The sequence below is a fragment of the Carcharhinus amblyrhynchos genome, unplaced genomic scaffold (genome assembly GCF_965287045.1).
Source record: "Carcharhinus amblyrhynchos unplaced genomic scaffold, sCarAmb.v2.hapA scaffold_52, whole genome shotgun sequence".
Taxonomy (NCBI): Eukaryota; Metazoa; Chordata; class Chondrichthyes; order Carcharhiniformes; family Carcharhinidae; genus Carcharhinus; species Carcharhinus amblyrhynchos.
In genome coordinates this window covers 188,823-210,081 of record NW_027649793.1, presented here as the reverse complement: position 1 = coordinate 210,081, position 21,259 = coordinate 188,823, and the positions used below count along the sequence as shown (strand labels likewise).

Sequence of the window (21,259 nt, the reverse complement as noted above, 5' to 3'; positions counted from 1 at the left end):
CACAGAACCATTCAAAAGATATGAGTTAGAAAGAAGCCATTCAGCCCATCTTGTCTGTGCCGGCTAAACAAACAGAGAAAAAATAAACTAGCCGCTCATTTTAATCCAATCTCCCAGCGCCTAGTCCATAGTTCATTGCATCAGACGCAGATCGTCGAGTCATATGGTCATAGAATTTTACAGCACAGGAAGAGGCCCTTTGACAATTGTGTCTGCGTCTGCCATCAAGCACCTATCTATTCCAATCCCACTTTCCAGCACTTGGTCCGTAGCCTTGCATGCTATGGCATTCGAGTGGTCATCTAAATGCTTCTTAAATGTTTTGCGGATTCCATCGTCTTTAACCATTTCATGTCGTGAATTCCAGGTTCTCATCATTCCCCGGGTGCAAAGGTTTTTCCTAAAATCCCCTCTAAATCTCCTGCCCTGACGCTAAATGGATGTCCCTGATTATTGATGCATCGACTAAGGGAGGAGTTTCGTCCGATGTGCCCTATCTATGACTGTCATAATTGTTTTCACCTCGACTAGTTCCCTACCCGGCACCTCCCAGCCTTCTATGCTGCAAGGGGGAAAAAAACAGTCTCTCTAACCTCCCTTCAGAGCTGAAATGCCCCAGCACAGGCAACAACTGTCGAATCTCCTCTGCACCCTTCCTACTGCGTGTGATGATGGATAGAATTCCAGGTCCCCTTTTTCCTGAGAAACAGGAGGATGTTGTTGGAATTTCTTATGGATTCTGGGTGGGATTGATGTAAACTGTCGTGAATTGGAGACAAGGTGAGTAAATGGAGCTGACGGACAGATCAGTCATCACTGAATCAAAATTCGGAAAATCGCTGAATTAGAGAATGGCTAAAGAACAAAAATAGGACATTCGGTCCCATTCGTCTGTGTTAGCTCTCTGCAAGATCAATGTCACTCCCCTGCCTTTACCTCAATGTCCTCAAAATTCTTCTTCAGATAAAGATCCAATCCTCTTTTGAAAGCCCTGACTGTCTCCGCCTCCACCACCCTCTCAGTCCGTTCACTTCAAGTTAGAAACGCTGCCCCTTAATAAAAAGCTTTTTCCCTCCTGTCACCTTTGATTCTTCAGAAATGTATCTGGATTCGCAGTGTAAATTATAATGTTTAATAACAGCCACAATATCAAAGGCTTTCATAGATAGAGTGCTTCAATAATAAATCATTACAGATTTCAAGGCCAATTCACTGATGTGGTCAGTGGTGAGACAGGCCGGACAAACCAGAGATAAATGATAACTGTGACCTCACTAACATTCCAGTACAGCAACTGAACTGTTTTTCTACTGGTTAAACATTGTGTGTTAATGTCATACAAATCCAATCAGTTCACACATCATGGTCAACACAGACAGACTGTCAAATCAGTATTCACAGCAGTGTCACATCTTTTTCTTTTTTTTCCATTCATTTATGGAATGTGACCATCGCTGTCGAGGCCAAGATTTATTCCCAGCCCTCGGGAAGAAGGTGTTGAGCTGCATTTTTCGAACCGTTGTGGTCCCTGAGATACACCCACAGTCCTGTTGTGGAGTGTGTTGCAGGACTTTGACCCAGCGACAGTGAAGAAGTGACGATATATCTCCAAGTCAGGATGGTGAGTGACTTGAAGGGGAACTGCCAGGTTGTGGTGTTGTGTTCCCAGCGATTTGCTGCCCTTGTCCTTCTGGGTGGTAGCGGCAGTGGGCTTGGAATGTGTTGCCTCAGGAAACTTAGTGTTTAAAGAGACTAAAAGCAGGCTCCTATTTTAATGTGAAATAAAACCTCCCATAAACACCCAGCTTTCCTTCCCCTCAATTTTGTTGGAGTACAGAATTAGACATTACATTCTGGGCAGACCATTTTCACAGACCATTACAAACGCAGTCCAGTTTGCCACTGTTGATTAATCATGAAAGAAAGTTACATTACTGAAACATACCCCATGTTTGAAGTCAGTCAAACTGACAGTCAGAAAATGATGGAATTACTCAGCAGGCCAGGCAGCATGATAACGGCACTTGTTCACTGCCTGAGCTCAAAGTCAAGACAGCCGAATATCACAGCAGCAGCTGCTCTCCCACCTCCCCTCCCCTCCCCTCCTACCCAAAGTAAATGTCAGACTCACCGCTGAAAACCATGGCAGCCCAAATGTCAATCACACTGAAGAATGGAGGGAATTTGGGAAGATTGGGATGGAAATCCTGACAGGTGTTCTCAGAGAACAATACTGACAACTGGGAATTTATACAAAGCGGGACATGGTGTTTTTTCGTCACTCTCTTACGCACCCCTTTATGTCTTTGTCTGTCTCTTTGTCCCTCAAAACCGACCAATACATATGAACTGGAACGTCTGCGATTTTTTACTTTCGTTTCCTCTTCCCCCTTATGTTCCTCTTTTTGGCTTTCATCCTCCAAAGGAATTGTTTCCTTGATTCCTGTAAAGATTCCCCAGTCCCCAGTTTGAGAATCACTGCACTGATTCATCTCAAACACGGTGATCTATCGCCATCTACCGCCATTAGAGCAACATTACAAGCAGGAAGGTCACAGGGTTCCTGCAGTTCACAGCTCATTCAAACCAGTGAGTTTCTCTCGACAATGAACTTCTGTTTGTTTCTTCCCTTCCTTTCCTTCTTGTGAGTCTATTATCAAATAAATAGGTTGGACTAAAACCTGGTGTTGTCAGACTTTTTACTGTGTTTCCTTCTTTCCCCCAGCCCTACAGGAGTCCTTGCTGATCTTTCAGTTCCCAGTTCTCATACAGGGTTTATACCCAGAATATGTTAACCTGGCTTCTGTCTCCACACGTGACTGAGACCCACACTGGCAGGAGGCAGGGAGACGGTGTGAAATGATGGGATGGATCTGTTAGAGACATTTAATGCCGCAGATTGTCAGCGGTGTTGGGTTATAATCACCGATGTTTGATCCCGGACTGAAGATGGGAAAGATTCTCTCAGTGAAAGTGTGGGTGAAAGTGTGGAGATGGGACATGTTGTCCGCATTGTAAAATGACACCTGTCCACCCTCATAGTCCAGGAAAACCCCGATCTTCCGGGGATTCACACTTGGGGTGAGGGGTATCTCATGCGGGGAGTTGATGGCGAAATGGCCTCTTGCAGGTATCAGCCCCATTAGCCAGAACCCGGGCTCAGGGCTCAGGAGGATTACTCTTTTCCTGTCCACAGACTCTCGGGCCACTCCGACTTCCCACTCTGTCTTCTCCCCCATCCCCACCTCCCAGTAATGTCTCCCTGATGTGAATCCTTCTGATCCCAGGATATATTCCAAGGGATCAAACCTCTCCGGGGTGTCAGGGAGCGGCTGCCGTTTGTCTCCGAGTCTCACACTGGTCCGGTCCTCAGACAGGATGAGCCGGGGATTCGCTGTGTTCGGATCCAGAGTCAGAGAGGCTGGAGCTGGGGGAAAGTTAAAACGACACAGTCAGTGATTTAGAGAGAGGGGGTAAAATTGGAAATAGATGGCAGCACAGAACAGGTGGATTAACATTTGTTCCGTCACGCACCGGATATTCCATTCTATTGAAATCTGCTCTACTCTGCCGGTGAGTCCAGACCCTGAACAATGTGGGTGACTTTTCCCTGCCATCAGAAATGGCCCAGTTATCGTTGTGTCAAACCGCTACAATAAGAGTGATTAAAATAAAACAGGACGGATCACTCAGCATGAACCTCTGAAGCAGCAACACCAGAGAAACAACCTGTCCAGTTAATACTGCAAACTCCTCCTCACGAGGGAGTTCTGCCAACATTAGAAAAACTGCCCTGTGGATGTCAAGAAGCAGCCAAACAAAACCGTATCACTTTTCTCAAAATATTTGTTACCTAACATTTATAACAGCATATTCGATTACTCTTGAAAGTTGACAGTACATTAAGTGCAAAAAAATCAGTTTGTTCCAATAATGAATGTTACCCATTACATGTACAATTGCAGTCAATATTTACAACGTTCATTATATGTCAATCATGCAATAAGGCTTTTTTCACGGGAGATTTTCACTAAGTCTAGGATAGTATGCTTTATGAGCCACACTCTCGGCATGTCCTGTCACCTGTAATTACCTATGCACATGTTCACCCATAACACTCTGCTCCTTCAACTTCTTCATAATTGATTTTTTTTATGTTGTCTTTGTTCTTTCTAGCAAAACGAATCACATCACATTTCTCTGCATTTAGTTTCGTCTTTCACATGTGCATCCATTCCACTATTTTCATGCCCTTTTGAAGTTTTCCACGATTAACCTCACAGTTCACAAAACTCCCAAGCTTCACAACATGCAGATATGTTGAAATTGTGCCCTGTAGACCAAGATATAGATCATTAATATATTTCAAGAAGAGCAAGGGACATAATCCTGACCTCTGGGGACGTCCACTATAAACATTCCTGCAGCCTGAAAAACATCTATTGACAACTGCTGTCTCCTGACGCTCAGCCACTTTTTCATTCCTGTCTACATTGTCCGTTATATTCTGTTAGCAATAATTTTTCTGACGAAACTATTTCTCCAAACGCTTTTTTGAAGTCAATTTACTGTTCACCACATCTACAGCGCTATCCTCATCGACCCTCTCTGTAATCTCTTCAAAATACGCCAGCGAGATAAACAACGTTTACACTTACACATTCACTTTGATACCCTCCAGATAAAATGGCTGGGAATGATTTACGTTGCAGAATCTCCCCGATTTAAACCTTAATCGGAGAAACCCTGAGACTAAATTCACACACAGTACTCCCTACCTGCTTCCCACAAATGTCATCAAACACCCACAATTACGTGGCAGCAACAAATTAGTTATCCAGTGTTTCTACACTAAACACAAGGAGAAGCCTCATTCTCTATCCAAACTGGAGACATTTGCTATAACTGGAGACTCAATACAATCTAGATCTTCCTTTGAATGGTGATGCCCCACCCAGAGGAACAGTCTATACAATGGTTTAATCACTGGTCTGAAAGAGACCACTGGAAACTCCCATCGGAAATGATTTAAGGAGTCTCCCTCTGTTTCCTGCTCAATATTTATACCGAAAACAACATCATCATGCTGTTTCAGGGCCTTTACAATTCGCAAATTGATTTCTAATATCCGACGTTAAAACAGAGAAAATTCCTCTTTTTTTCTTTTGCAATGATGTCAATGTGACCAAAAGGTAAGTTATTTGCTCACAAAGCTGTTCGCCGCTATGTTACTTCCTGTCTCGTCATCCCACCCAACATATTCCATAATCGTGGCACCACCTACACCCCACCCCGGGTTGTCGCTGGATTTTCTCTACTTCGCCCTTTCCTCAAGGACTGCCAAGCACTTCCCCTCACTGCAAACCCGTGGAAAACTGGCCAGCAAAACTGTAACTGAAGCCCGACCTCGGTGTTTGATTGGACCTCTGATCAAAGAGAGAGCATTGCTTTCACAAATTGCTTGATCTCTGGAGTCACTCATAAAATCAAACTCACTCAATATAAATGGACTCATCACCTTCCCTATTGCCAGGTTAAGGATATCCTTAGTTTGTTATTGACGCTGTGACTGTGTTAAACCTGTAGATGTTTATCTTCTCCAGCATGCTTCGATTCCTCAATAAAATCATCACACTTCTTATTTATTTTAGACTCGCAGTTTCTTCATCTCCTTCACTTGTCTAATGTGTCTCATTCATCATTACAGGTTAGTTCCAGTTGGCTCAGGTTCTCTCATGCTTTGATGTCTTCCTGATATAGGATGCTGAAAAAGTCAGCAGAACTACTCCTCACTAATTTGACACATGATGGCTTCAGACACTTACCCAGAGCAACCCACAGGAAGCAAAATATGACAATGGACAGATTCTAGGAATTAACAAGCGGAAATGTGAGCATTTAATCCGGGACCTCGCACACCCTTTAGTCCCTTCACATCTGGATTTATAATCAGGAAAAATCAGTGTTTTACCGGGGTTAATGGAGTTGATCATGTCCCTCCACGTTGTGTACTGTAAAGGACCTCTGAACTTTCCAATAGACAGGCCGGCATCTGTTACACAGAGTTGCTGAAATTCATCACTGATCCTGTAAATGTAACGAAATGATGTGGAAAAATTCATCTTCGTTACAATATTTTAGTAAGGATTTCAATGTTTAAGCTATTCCAACATTCCCAACTGCCAGCACTCTTCCTGTTGGAGAGAATGTATCCCAAACTGAAAGATTAATCTTGTGCCTATAACTGAGCAAAACATAAGTTGGAAATACTAAAACACAGAATGAAAACACTCATGTGAAGAGAACGGTTCATAGTCTGATAACAGATTAGTGACCACACTATCACAAGTGGGATCTGACCAAGTGTGTATGTATGAGGGAGCATGTGGGAGTGAGTAAGTGAGTGTGTGTATGAACATTAGTGGAGATGACTGAGTGTATGTAGTCGTGTTGATGGTGGGGAGTGTGTGGGGGAGTGAGTATTGTGGGAGTGAGTGTGTGTGGGAGTGCATGTGTGGATCTGACAGTGAGTGTGTGTGTGTGTATGTGTGAGTGAGTGAGTGAGTGTGTGTGGGATTGAGTGTGTGTGTGTGTGTGTGTGTGTGTGTGAGAGAGAGAGAGAGTGAGTGAGTGAGTGAGTGTGTGTGTGGGGGAGTGAGTGAATGTGTATGGGATTTTGTGTGTGTGTGTGTGGAAATGAGTGTGTGTGTGTGGGATTGAATGAGTGACTCTGAAATTTGGAGAATGGCAAATTGGCCATCCACCAAGCTTCAGACACACTCACTTGTTTAAGAAGGGCCGCAGGGAAAAGCGTGGGAATTACAGGCCGAAGAGCCGAAGGTCTGTGGTGGGTAAGTTGTTAGAAGGTATGCAGAAAGACAGGACCTGCAGACATTTAGAGAGGAAAGGACTGATTAGGAACAATCAGCGTGACTTTGTGAGTGGAAAATCAAGAATATAATTTAGGCACTGAGAAAAGGAAAGAAGTCCGAATCGTTGCAACACAATTCTGAATGTTTATCACCAAACCTTTTTAAAGTTTTAGTAAAAAGAATGTCCTACCTTCTCTTTCGACAAGCCTCCTCCTGAAATATATAAACACAAACATTGAGGCTGATAGTACCAGATTTCAGGAGGAGATAGACAGGGTGGAGAAATGAGCAGACACAGAGCAGATATGATTTAGTACGGAAGTGTAATGCGATACATTTTGCAAAGAAGAATGTGGAAAGACAACATAAACAAAGTACTACAATTGAAGCAGAACCCGGTAACACAGAGATTGGAGGTGGGGGGTGGGGGGTTGCGGAGGGGTAGGTTTACAAATATTCCAGATAATTGGACAGCAAGACAGGAAATTTTCTTTTATCCAGTGAGTTGTGATAATCTGCAACGTGCTAACTGATTGACATGAAGGAGAAGACTGATTCAATGATAATTTTGAGAAGTACTTTGATATATTTGTTAAGGAACCATTTGTTTCCAATCAGAGTAAAGAGATGTGGGAGTGGACCTAATTGGAAAGCTCTTTCACTGAGCCAGCACAGACTAGGTAAAAGGATTTTTTCCCCCTGTGTGCTGTAGAGTTGATAATATAAGATTCTAGATCCCAGTTAAGACGAATGACTCTCTCACCCACTGTATTAGACAAACCCACAACATCGAATCAGGGAATCATAAAGAATGCACAGTGCAGAAGGAGGTCATTCGGGCCATTGGGACTACATGAATTCTTACACAAGTTTATTCCATAACAAAACGTACCTACGCCGCTAAACCCCTAACCTTGGGACACGAAGGTGTAATTGACGATGGCCAATCAGCCTAACCTGCATATCTTTGGAGTGTGGGCGGAAACCAGAGCACCTTGAGGAAACACACGCAGACACGGGGAGAACTTGCAAAGTCCACCCATTCAGCCAGGGCAGGAATAGAACCCGGGTCCCCGGTGCTGTGAGGAACTGAATTACAATGTCAATTCCAGTAGAAAATGGCACTAAAGGCACCAGGAAATAATCGGAACCCAATGTCCAGGTCAGGACAACTCATTCCGGGGAAGTTGCTGGTATTCCTGAAATTTTGCTGGCAGTGACGAGGGATTAATACTGTGACAACTGCAGAGAATAAGAATTGTCAAAAATTGTTTCACTCGCTTTCTATTTTTTCCATAAATTCTATATTAATTTCACAGTTATCGTCAGTTATTTCGTGACTGTGTGAAGTTTCCCTGAACTGAGCCACAATATATTCCCTCACCTTCAGAAATATCAGCTCGTCTTTTTGCTCCATCTGTTTCTGCAACTTTGAGAGTTTCTCCTCGATAGAACTTAAATTCTCCTGAATCTCTCGAAGGTTTCTCTCCATTGATTCTAGAATCAACTCCTCTTCTTCCCTGAGATCTCTGAGTAATCGCTGCTCTTTCTCAGTGAGAATCTGGTGCATTTTAGTGAACTCGGATGTGATGTGCGTCTGCAGACTGCTCGACTGTTCCTACCCAATGAAATGTGAAACATAATTAATGTCCCTCGATAAAGGGAACAAAACTAACCGAGATCCCAGAAAATCAGCACAGAGAGACCTTACCCTAACTTCAAAAATCTTTCGTTGCTGTTTCTGTTCTGTTTCTAGAATTGCCAATTTCTTCTCTGTGAGAAAATCTAAGGAAGATTTGAGCTGATCCTGGGATTGGGAGAGAAAATCACAGAATGAAAAGGTCAGAGCAGGAAAATGCGATGAAAACGTCAGTTTATAAATATTTCCCCTTTTACCTTGTATTTTTCAACAGTCTCGTTAATCTCCATGAAGTTGTGAGATTTGTGTTCCTGCAAATCTCTACAAGTGTAACAGATCAATTTCTGGTCAGTTTCACAAAACAGCTTCAGTTCTTCCCGATGTTCCCCACAGTGAAATTTACTTTCCTCCTCTTTCGGATTCAGCTTCAATTGTCGAGTTTGCTCGGCCAGATTCGCTAAGGCCCAATTTACCCTGAGGTTTCTTTCCGGAAACTCCTCTCTACATTCCGGACAGGAGGTTATATCCTTTCCCCAACACTGGGTGATACAGGAGCGGCAGAAGTTATGGCCACAATCCAGTGTTACCGGATCAGTGAAGATATCGAAACAAATGGGGCAAGTTGTCTCCTCACTCAAACTCTTAACCAGCTGCTTCGAAGCCATGTTCACTCTCAGCACTTCCTGATTCAAACCGGTTTAACTGTGGGATGTGCCTGCATTCCTGAACACCTTCAGGTCCGCGGTTTCCGGATGACGTTCACTGTAATATACAGGGAAATATGATTATAAATTAATCTCTGTCCTCTCGACTGTCAGGCGGGTTGTTAACTCTTCGCTCAGTGTGAAGGAGAAACAGGGTTCGAGCCGAGAGAGGAATCATTGAACTCTTTCGGGGGTGAGTTGGACACTGGAGAATGGTGACAGTGGAGCGAGAGAGAGGGAGGAGACGGGGATGGGCGGGATGGAGACCCCATTGCATTGTTCTCCAGTCTGAACTCGCTGCCGATTACAAACCCTGTGGGGAAACACGGTGAATGTTCCAGATCCATGCAAGGAATTGTATGAATGTATGTACAGCCCCTCCTGGAGCAGAGAGTGCTGCCCTTGTCAAGAAAATGACAAATACTAGAAATATATTTAGGTGAGTTGTGGCTGTGATTTTCGGTTTTATTGGTTACAAAGTTAAGTGTTGTGTTTTTATGGTGCGTGTCCCCAAACCCGGGGACACCCACAGCGCCTGAAAACCAATGAGGTTTTTGACAGCGGGGTGATCACTGCAAAGTCGGAATACATATGGGTTAACGTAAGAACAGAATCTCATAACAAACCTTGGTGATGTCCCAGGTATCTGGAGTGAGATTCGATCCCAGCACTTTTTGACCCAGAGCTGATCCACAGCTGACAGGGAGCTCTAAGGGGGAGACGCTTACCGCCCAGTTCTTGGAATGTTTATTTGCAGAACAAGTCTACAGAAATAAAATCAGAAAGTGCCGCGAAAGCAAGTCCGGCAGCATCTGTGCAGAGAGAAAGAGAGTTAACTCTTCGAGTCGGTGAGAAATGTGATGGGTTATATGTTGTTTAAGAGAGAGAGGGGCAGCTGGAGCAGATGGACAGCCAAAGAGGTGGGGGCTCGGAGAGATTGTAGTGCACATGTGTTTAGGGTGCGAGACAGAGGCAGTGTGATGGACAACACGAAGAACTGACAGCGGTGTTAAGGTAATATAGCAGAAAATGTTAATGGAAGAACAGAAGTCAGTGTCCTTACTGAAAATAATGCTAAAGAACGAGTGACGGATGGCCTGGTAGACGGGCGGGTAGGGGGGGGGGGCGGTTTACAGGTTTAAAAATATTCACAATGGCGGAGAACGGTTATAGTGCAAAATTATTGAATTCAATGTTGAGTGCCGACCTGCTCAATCGGATGATGAGATGCTGCTCGTCCAGTTTGCGTTGGGCTCATTGGAACCAACGTGACCGAGGATAGGCTTCTGGGCAGGGGAGCAAGGTGCCATTCAAATGTGAAGGGAGCACATCAGTATGTAGTAGAGCAGCAGAGCGAGGTGAATGGACACTTTTCACCGCAGCAAAGGGACACAATTCAGTTGGATGTGCTTCCTGCCCAGTAACAGCGAACCGGACATCTGCTCGGGGCAGGAAAGAAACTTGCAGATTCAGTGGTCGTGCTCCATGGAGGTACCAATGACATAGGCAGGATGAGGAAAGGCTTTCTGCTTCGTCAGCATGAGGAGCTGGGCATCAAATTAAGGCACAAACTTCAAACGTAACAATTTCTGCTTTATTGTGTGAGCCATATGCAGATAGGCACAGAGTAAATAAGAATGGGGAGATGAATGCAAAGCCCAAAGACCGGTATGGGAGAAGTCGGTTTCAATTCATGGGACATAAGAACATAAGAAATAGGAGCAGGAGGAGGCCGTCTAGCCCTTCGAGCCTGCCCCGCCATTCAATAAGATTATGGCTGATCTGTCGTGGCTCAGTTCCACTTTCCCGCCCTCTCCCCATAACCCTTAATCCCCTCTCTTATCAAAAACCCATCAACCCGCGTCTTAAAAATATTTAGCGAGGTAGCCTCCACCACTTCAACGGGCAGAGAATTCCAGAGATTCACCACCCTTTGAGTGGACACTGGCAGCAGTACTGGGAAAAGTGGGATCTGTTCCGTTGGGACTGCCCACACCTGAATTGTGCTGGGGCTGATGTTTTACCAAGCTGCATAATAAGGGAAGCAGAGAGAGAGAGAGTTTTAAGCTAAATATAGGGGCAATGGATCGAATTTGGGAAGTTCTGATATACCAAAGAGTGGAGACAGGGCAGGAAAAGTATTAATATCCGAACTGATAGACCGTGACAGGAAGGAGCAGAGACAACAAATTAAAAGTAAACCAGCAGATACGACTAGATGCTATAAAAATAATAAAATGGCAAAACGTAAGGCTCTGTACGTCGCATCTAAGACAAACAGATGAGCTGAAAGCACGAATATAAATGAATAAGTATGATCTGATACTTGCAAAGATATGGCGACAGGATGACATCGAATGGAAAGGCAATGTGATATGTGGGAAGGATAGGAAGTTGAGAAAATCTGGAGAGGTAGCTCGCTAAATAAATGATGCACATTAGAGAGGGTTGACCTAAGGTCTGCAACTCAGGGTGTAAATATAACTTTCATTGTGGTGAGAAATTATAAATGTGAAAGTCATTTGTGGGAGTGGTGTACGGCCCCGTAATTGGTACTACTCAGTCGGTCAGTCGATAAAAGAAGAGATAATGAGAGCTTGTCAGAACGGTGTTATAATAATCAGGGATGTTTTGAATCTCCAATGAGATTGAAAACAGTGGATGAGAAAAATTGGCAGAGCTGAAAAGTTCATATAATAATTGTGGGATAATTTCTTAGAACAGTACATCGTGGAACCAACCAGAGGGCAAGCTATACTCGTGTTGGTATACTGCAGGGAGAAAATGTTCATTGATGAACTCCATAATGAAGGTATCTCCAGATAGCAGCAACCATGACACGTTTGAAATTTAAATTCAGTTTTGGGGATAGAAGAGTGCACCAAAGTTTCGTGTTTTAACCATAAATAAGGGCAGTCATGTAGTAATGGAAGCAGAGCTAGAAAATGATAAATAGCAAATGTGCTTAAAAGATAGATCCCCAGAGGTGGTGGCAGATCTTTAAAGGAATATTTCAGAATATACAGAGTAGATACATTCCAATGTGAAATAATAATTTAAAGTCATTACTTTTAGTTGCAGGAAGTGAGATCTCTTAAAGGAGAATTGTTTTGAGAGAGAGGACATGTTCAGCAAGGGAGAGGAAAGCTGTGGGATGGGGATTGCTGAGACCTTCCGGAGCCAAGTTTCCCTCTGCAGCAACTTCCCAACACATAACCACTACCGTGTCGAAGGTAACAGCAACTGACACATGGGAGCACTGCCATTGAAGCACCGCATCCTTGGCGCTTTGAGGCATCAGTGTGAATCACTGTGCCTCTGTGTCACCCTGGACTGGATTGGATTGATAGTGATGTATTTTGGAAACTCCTTTTACAACGGTTTAGATGGGAACAATTTAGAAAGGAACGATTTGCACGTAGCAGAACGTGATTTACTTTTTAAAAAAATATTCTCACTTCATACACAGTGACTGGAGGACTGCGCAGAGTCAGAATACAGACAAGAAAACAACTAAGACTGGATGTGGCGTCGCTAGGCTAGGACAATATTTATTGCATAGGGAGGAAATCCATGCAGACATTGCCCATCCTGAGAAGGTGACAGTGATCTGTCTTCTTCAGTCGCTGCAGTCCATTTTCTGTCGGTAAACCGTCTGTGCTGCTCAGGAGTGCGTCCGAGGATTTCGACCCAGTGGCACTGACGGAAGAGCAATTTATTTCCAAGTCAGAATGGAGAGTGACATGAAGGACAACTTCCAATTGTGGTACTCCCATGTGTCAGTTGCTGTTATCTTTGAGATAGTAGTGGTCATTGTTGGGTAGTTGCTGCAGAAGGAAAGTTAGCTTCTACATGGCACTCCACGTATCAAATAGTTTTAGCAAATAAACTCCTCGAGAATCTACATTTCTTAGCAATCCCACGCTGGAATTTATTGAGCTCCACTGGGCTGAGAGCGCGCAACTTTGAAATCAACGGATTTCCTGCCATCTCCACTCAGATTTAAACTGATGCAACTTACACAAAAGACAATTCTGCGCTCACCGTTCTTGTCTGGTAACAATCAGCACTTACTTTGGCTGTGTTTCTCGCGTCGGTTCTGTGAGCAACATTGGCAATATTACAAGGGATAAATGGTGAGGATACTGGAAATCTGAGATGAAAGAGAAAATCCTGGAAATAGTTAAGTTAATTTTTTTGTCACAAGTAGACTTACAGTAACGCTGCAATGAAGTTACTGTATCCCAGTCCCCCAGTCGCCATACTCTGGTGTCTGTTCGGGTACACAGGGTGGGAATTTAGCACGGCCAAATGTACGTGACCAGCACGTCCTTTGCACTGTGGGAGGAAATCGGAGAACCCGGAGGAAACCCACGCAGACACAGGGAGAACATGCAAGCTCCGCACAGGCAGTGATCCAAGCAAGGAATCAAACTCGGGTCGCTGGCACTGTGCCACTGTGCCGCCCAAATACTCAGCACCTCAGGCAACATCTGTGGAGAGAAACACACCTTCCGTCAGGCTGCAATAAACCATACCAAATCTGTTGAGTAATGGCGATATTAAATCCCACAATGCTCCGCGCCCCAGAAACCACTCTATCCAACAGGTTCCCTTCGCCCCGTATTGATGATAGTGCGCATGCTCCCTTGGGCCGGCCGTTCCGATCGGCTCCTTTGTTGTGAGTCCGACTCAATGAAAAGGGGAGGAGAATCCGGGAAGCGGCGGCTCGGATGGGGAAGGTGCTGCCCCATCGCTTTATGGTTACCGATCTCCCCCGGGGCACTCGTTGGGCCTTGCGGCTCAGACTGGGCCCAGAGGGGTGCTCTCGTTGTTGCTGAGCCTGCACTCCGACCCCACTGAGCTGCTCCACCCCGAAAGTTTCAGCTTTCTGATGGCGATAGATCGTATTCACTCATCCTGAGCATTTTGGGTATCGTAATCCGCCATTGACTTAGAACAATTTGGAAGGACGTTAATGTCTCTTAATCAATATCATTAAATTATTAAAAACGGATTCGTGAGAAACACTCATTATCCAATGCCGTCCTCGACCGTGTTTTTGTAAATTTAGTGTATTAATTGTATCACATCATTTGATTTGATTTTAAATCATTTAGTTTATAAATTGAATCACTGTTCTCGAATTGTATTTCCAAATTTAGTTTGATGGTCAGTTTTTTCTTGTTCTACAAAGCCTGTAAATTTCATCAGGCAGTGAATGTTGGCGAGTGCTGAGTGACTGCCCTCGGGACGACCAGGAGGAGAGTTCAGAGTCCCAGAAGATATAGGGAGCCGCATGTTCTGCATACAATCGTGGTGCATGAGCGTTGGGATCTGATTCTGCCAGACAGCTGAGTCTGTGTGAGACATTAAAGAATTCAGCTTCTTCAAATTACTCCAGATTGCTTTTGTCAACAAAACGGTTTAACATCTGTCAGACTGTTGTTTATCTGAGCCTGCAATTCTAAATTTGGTCACAAATGCAAGTGTTTAAAGGCAATTTATTTCTTTCCACGTTGTTAATAATTAAATCGATAGAAATTGTTTCTCCACCTCAATATCTTCAAATGACGTTTCATATCTTCATACACTATTTCACTTTGGAAAATAGGGTGGAAGTATAAGAAGGAATATCAATCCATAAACCCCCTGCTCTGGTTGCCAAATCCTCGAAAGGGACTTTCTGGTTCAGACGGAAGGGTCTGTGATTGAATCACTACTCCTATTCCTCATTGCTCCATTCTGCATCGCTTTAGGATACCTATATTGACAACAGGGTAGATGGAGAGAAACTATTTTGCTCCTTCTCGGACGAGGGAGCAGATGAGAGGGTGCATGGTATAAAGATGAGATGTGGAGATGCCGGCGTTGGACTGGGGTAAACACAGTAACAAATCTCACAACACCAGGTTAAAGTCTTTCGTCACCTGATGAAAGAGCAGCAAGCGCTCCGAAAGCTCGTGGCTTTTGCCACTAAATAAACCTGTTGGACTTTAACCTGGTGTTGTGAGACTTCTTACTGCATAAAGATGAGAGGGAGAGCTTCAAGAAGTGAAATCAAGAAAACCTTCGACACACAAGGCGTGCAATAACATTTGAATTCCCTTCTTAAATGACAAATTATCACTAACCAAGAATCAATTTAAAGTCTGAATTTGACAGACTTTTAAAAAAAAGCCGATGAAGAGATCGGGACTGTTGAGTGCGGAATGAACAGAAGCTTACAAAATAATGAGGGGTTTGGGCAGCGTCGACAGAGAGAAACTTCCTGCAGCACCAAGATTCTGTCAGCAGGTGGCAGCGGTGCGCTTTGTAACAATGAAAGGCGACTTCACAGAGTCTCAAACCATCCCAGAAACTGACTGCACCCGCAATGAATTACTCACAAGTGCAGGAACTGCCGTTAACTCGGAAACGCAGAAGCCACTTTAAAAACACTAGGTCCCAGAGAGAGAGAGAGAGAGAGAAAGCAGGTGAATGAGCAAGTAATTCCTCCTTGATGGTGCTGATTCATGATGTGGGTATGCCGGCGTTGGACTGGCGTAAACACAGTAAAAAGTCTGACAACACCAGGTTTTAGTCCAACCGATTTATTTGATAATAGACTCACAAGCTTTCGGGTTAGTCCCTTCGTCAGGTGAATGGAGAGTTCTGGCCTCAGAGCATATAAAGCACAGACAGTTTAGAGACAGACAGTACTCTCTAAACTGTCTGTGCTTTATATGCTCTGTTTGAGGCCAGAACTCTCCATTCACCTGACGAAGGGACTAACCCGAAAGCTTGTGAGTCTATTATCAAATAAATCGGTTGGACTAAAACCTGGTGTTGTCAGACTTTTTACGGTGCTGATTCAGGCAGGAATGTTGATCAGGGCACCGGGGAAACTCCCCTGCTGCTCTTAACCCTGGCATTTGAAACATCCACTTGAGACAGACACTGCTTTTGGTTTAACATCTCACCGGGTTGACTGAACTGTTCAGAGGAAGATAGCAGTGATCCATTCAGCCCTTTTCCGCGTTTCATGGTTAATTTATTGCCATTTACCCACCTTATCTCCAATATCCCTTGATATTCTGGGAAGCTTCAATCGTCCCAGTATCCACAGGCTATAGGGAGAGAGAATCCCACATTTTTTCATATGGTAAAAGGTCGAGATGACCTTTCATCTGTGTTAGAATCATAGAACCCGACAGTGCAGAAAAAGGCCATTCGGCCCATCAAGTCTGCACCGACCACAATCCCACCCAGGCCCTACCCCCATGACCCTACATATTTTACCCACTTCGCCCTCTAACCTAATCATCTTAGGACACTAACTGGCAATTTTAGCATGGCCAATCAACCTAACCCACACATCTTTGGACTGTGGGAGGAAACCGACGCAGACACAAGGAGAATGTGCAAACTCCACACAGTGACCCGAGCCGGGAATCAAACCCAGGTCCCTGGAGCTGTGAAGCAGCAGTGCTAACCCCTGTGCTACCGTGCCACCCACTGAAACCTGCAACATTAATTCTATTTCTCCTTACAGATGCTGCCTGACCGGCTCAGTCTTTCCAGCATTTCTACAAAGAACAGAACAAAGAACAACCCAGCACGGGAAACAGGCCCTTCGGCCCAACAAGCCCGCGCCGCTGCATCACCCTACACCTATTCTACCCTGTGTGTCTACGAATAAAACCCCCCACTTCGCCAGATTCAGGGGAGAATAGTGTCAATTTGGTAAAACCAATCAGCCTAAGAGCACATCTTTGGGGTGTGGGAGGAAACCGGAGCGCCCGGAGGAAACCCACGCATCCACAGGGAGAATGCACAAACTCCCACAGACACAGGCCCAAATCCATGTATCTGCACAGCTAGCAGTGCTAGTCACCGAGGTGTTGCGGCGCCCTTCTACCGGTCCAGGATCAAGCACACACACTGACACGAAGTACTAGGCCACTCCCGGAACCTCCAAGAGCAGCCCACGCACGACCCACCGTGTGCATGTCCCTCGTTTGACAACGAGGTGGACCTCCACCTGCGGAATAAAAGACAAAAACGTTAATCACAAGCCTGCCTTTCCGGTGTCTCCCGAGGTTCTAACCCTTATTTAATATCCCCTACCATAACCCTCCATCCTCGTTTCACTCATGTGCCTATCTAACTGAACCTTAAACGAGTCCAACGTTCCCGCCTCCACCACCCTACTCAGTAGCGCGTTCCATACCCCGACAACTCTCTGCGTAAAGAACCTTCCTCTCATATCCAAATTATATCTCTGCCCCCTCACCCTTAAATCATGTCCTCTTGTATTTGTAACCAATCTAGGGAGCAGTCTCTCACTATTGACTCTGTCTATTCCCTTCAGTATCTTATATACCTCTATCATGTCCCCCCTCAATCTTCGTCTTTCCAAGGAGAACAGTCCCAGTTTCTCCAACCTTTCCTCGTACCCCAGCCCCTCCATGCCAGGCAACATCCTGGTAAACCTCCTCTGCACCCTTTCCAGAGCCTCCACGTCCTTCCGGTAGTAAGGTGACCAGAACTGGACGCAGTACTCCAAATGAGGTCTAACCACCGTTCTATACAACTGAAGCATTAGATGGCAGCTTTTAAACTCTATACCCCTTCCTATAAAGGCTAGCATTCCATAAGCCTTCCTGACAACATTCTCCACTTGTGTTGCAACCTTCATGGATTTGTGAACCTGCACTGCCAGGTCCCTCTGTGTATCTATACTCCTAATTTGTCTACCTTTAATCACATAGCTCCTCTCTACATTATTCCTTCCAAAATGCAACACCTCGCATTTGTCAGGATTAAATTCCATCTGCCACCTATCTGCCCAATGCACCAACCTATCTATATCCTGTTGTATCACCTCACAATCCGCTTTGGTACCCGCCAACCCTGCCATCTTGGTGTCGTCAGCAAACTTGCTGATCACACCACCTACGCTCTCTTCCAAGTCATTTATGTAGACTACAAAGAGGAGAAGTCCCAGTACTGAGCCCTGCGGCACACCACTGGTCACTGGCCTCCAGCCGGACAAAGTCCCCTCCACTACTACCCTCTGTCTCCTATTACCCAGCCAGTTCTCAATCCACCTAGCTACCTGACCTCGTATCCCATGCGCCTTAACCTTAATTTCTGTTCCAGGCTTCCATCTTCTGCAGTATCTTGCCCAGCTATTCACAATCTATATCAATAATTTGGATGAAGGAACCAAATGCAATATTTCTGCAGAGTTTGTGGGGCAGGATTGTTTAAATCTGAAATTTAACTCTGCTTCTCACCACAGATACTGCCAGACCTGCTGAGCTTATTCAGCATTTTCAATTTTCATTTCAAATGCAAATATTCCAAGTTTGCTGACAATCTGAAACTTGGTGGGGATGTGAGTGGTGAAGAAGATGTTAAGAGGCATCTGGGTGATTGAGACAAGTTGGGTGGGTGGTCAAATATATGGCAGATCTGCAATCAGCTGTATAAGTGGAAAGTTATCCACTTTAGTAGGAAAAAACAGAGCAGCAGAGTATTATTTAAATGGTGAAATATTGGGAAATGATTTACAAAGGGACCTGGGTGCCCTTGCACACTAATCATTGAAAGGAAACATGCAGATGCACCGAGCAGTTACAATGGCAAATGCTATGCTGGCCTTCATTGGCAAGGAGTTTCACTATCGGAGCAAGGTTATCTCATAGCAGCTGTACACGGCCTTGGTGTGACCACATCTGGAGAATTGTGTGCAGGTTTTGTCTCCTTACCAGTATAAAGCCATACTTAACAGGTAGAGAGTGCAGCAGAGGCTCGCCAATTTGATTCCCGATTGTTGAATGAGAAGAGATTTTGGTGACTAGTCTTGTATGCACCACAGTAAGGAAATTCAGAGGGAACTTATTGAAACATATAAAATGCTGACAGGGTTGGAAAGACTGGATGTGGAGATGTTATTTCCTCTGGCTGGGGGTAAACCACAAGAGTTCACCTTCTCATGATGTAGCAAAGGCCATTTAGGACTGCAGTGAGGAAAAACATCTTCACTCAGAGCTTGGGGAACCTGTGAAATTCTCGAGCACAGAAGGTGTGGAGGCAAAATCACTGCATATGTTTAATAAGGAAATAGATAGATTTCTACACTCTCAAGGCATCCTGGGGAATGGGGAGAAAGCAGCATTATGACATTGAGAGGGGGCTCAAGCACGATGAAATCTAATGGTGGAGCAGGCCCAATGGGTCAAATGACTTTCTCCTGCTCCTGGTTTTGAAACCTTTCTCAGATGTCACATGAAGATTTGTGTGTCATGTTCATCTGCCTATCAAGGCTGGCAATAGACCTCATATCAAGATTTGGCAAACAAATTTCTATGGACATCATTCAAGGGTGCATGAGGAAAGAAAAAGAGGGAGAGAATAGATTGGGCCTGTGTACTGGACTGTGCTGTGAAGCGCCGGGCTATCGATGTGAAGCATCAGCAGCAATCATCGGCCTCTATAAGGCCCAGGCAGGAAAATGTTTACCTTGGCTGGGGAGCCAGAATGGCAGATCACAGTCTCATACTTAAGTTAAGGCAATCTAGGACTGAGACCTATAGGTGTGTCTATGATTGGTGGGTTCAGAGCGGTTGCACCGCACAGTGCAGATGAGAGGCTCAGCAAGTGGACTACAAATATGATGTACAGTTGACAATCAGGAGCAGTTAACATGAACATCTGTCCTCAATCTGCATTAGACAGCGGTCTCAAAGGGCCAAATGTTGTTCTCATGCTGCTCCTCTTCCCTGTGGGCCCATCCATCTGGTTCTGCCTGAAAGAGCTCTCTGCCAGTTCAGTCCCCCACTGGAAGCAGATGTCAGGGCGACATGAGTGTATCCCTGGTAAGTTTAGATTTGATACTGTTTTCAAGCCGCTGTACACACGGACTTTGTGAGTGAATGAGTGAAATCACAATTCTACTGACAGGTGTCTTGAGGTTGTGGGGGAACAGGGAGCTGTGCAGGTCCTCATGTGTGCACTTAGCATCATCTCTATTTGAAACAGTCTAGTGCACGGAAATGATCAAACCCACAGCAAGGAACATGTTAACTCGTGAAGTTTAATTCTGCTCTCATAAGTCAAGGTACATGAGGGGAAAATAATGTCAGTAAATAAGTAAAAAAAATCCTGAGGCTGTCCAGCCAGTGAAGGATTGAAAGAAATTCAATAAATGTACCAGTTTAAACTGCCTGGAATCTGGTAGCTATCAGATTGACATGGACCTGTCTGCCACATCATTCCGCTCCTGACCCTGTGTCAATCTGTGACAGACCCTCCTTCTCTTCATCTGGATGAGAGTCAGTACAAAGGCAGGGTTGCCTGCAGCTTTCATCAACAATATCTCAGCACATCTATGAATGCATTGAAATAATAAATTTAGTGAGCACTCACTTTACACATTTCCCTCCAATTCAAAACCTGCAGGCCAATGTGATGCTCTCAATCTGGGTCCTGTCCAGACATGACATCCCCACTTCAATCCTTCTAGGCAAATAACATCCTGGAGAAGTGGAGAAGAATGTTGCTCCTGTTAATACATGAATGCACATAGAAACCTTGCTCTTTGACCAGGGTGATGAGAGCCTTGTGCGAGTAGCCTTCCTCCAACATCATCCTCTTTGACTCCACTGCCCCTTAGACTTTACAGATAGGCCATTGTCTTTGCGTTATAGACAGACTCAACACATGAGCCCTTGTCAAGAATGATCGTTCACCTAGGAGAACGGACATTTTGTCACGAGTTGCCTACTAACCACCAGCTGTGCTCTTTGGAGCCATCCACCTCCCTCCTTCAACCCAGACATCAGTCTAACAAAGCTTCACAGGCCTCCCTCTATGACACTCCTTGCTATATCATTCCTTAGGCAAGGTGACCAAAACTCGACACAATGCTCACCAAGGCACCAATCAACTACACTCAGATCTCTTTACTGCTCCAATTGCTTTGTACTAATGAAGATACCATTTATCTTCCTAATTGTTTTCTATCTCTGCACATTAACTGTACAGAGACACCCAGA

General features: G+C 44.7%; 2 protein-coding genes across 2 annotated transcripts in view; both read right to left on the bottom strand.

Moving 5' to 3' along the window:
• Nucleotides 1–21,259, bottom strand: part of LOC145337545 (uncharacterized) — a 93,656-nt gene that overhangs the window by 52,459 nt on the left and 19,938 nt on the right. Inside the window, exons 7-10 of the mRNA XM_080182336.1 lie at nucleotides 13,727–14,106; nucleotides 13,290–13,368; nucleotides 8,769–9,194; nucleotides 8,584–8,679 (exon numbers count right to left, since the gene is read on the bottom strand). Of these exons, the coding sequence (XP_080038462.1) occupies nucleotides 8,584–8,679; nucleotides 8,769–9,194; nucleotides 13,290–13,368; nucleotides 13,727–14,106 (981 nt within the window). The remainder of the gene's footprint in view (nucleotides 1–8,583; nucleotides 8,680–8,768; nucleotides 9,195–13,289; nucleotides 13,369–13,726; nucleotides 14,107–21,259) is intronic.
• LOC145337563 (E3 ubiquitin-protein ligase TRIM69-like) lies at nucleotides 1,276–8,369 on the bottom strand. The gene is made up of 4 exons (XM_080182357.1): nucleotides 8,257–8,369; nucleotides 7,063–7,085; nucleotides 5,972–6,087; nucleotides 1,276–3,427 (listed from the first exon to the last, which is right to left on the bottom strand). The coding sequence occupies exons 1-4, from the start codon at nucleotides 8,362–8,364 to the stop codon at nucleotides 2,877–2,879; spliced, it is 798 nt and encodes a 265-aa protein (XP_080038483.1). The 5' UTR covers nucleotides 8,365–8,369; the 3' UTR covers nucleotides 1,276–2,876.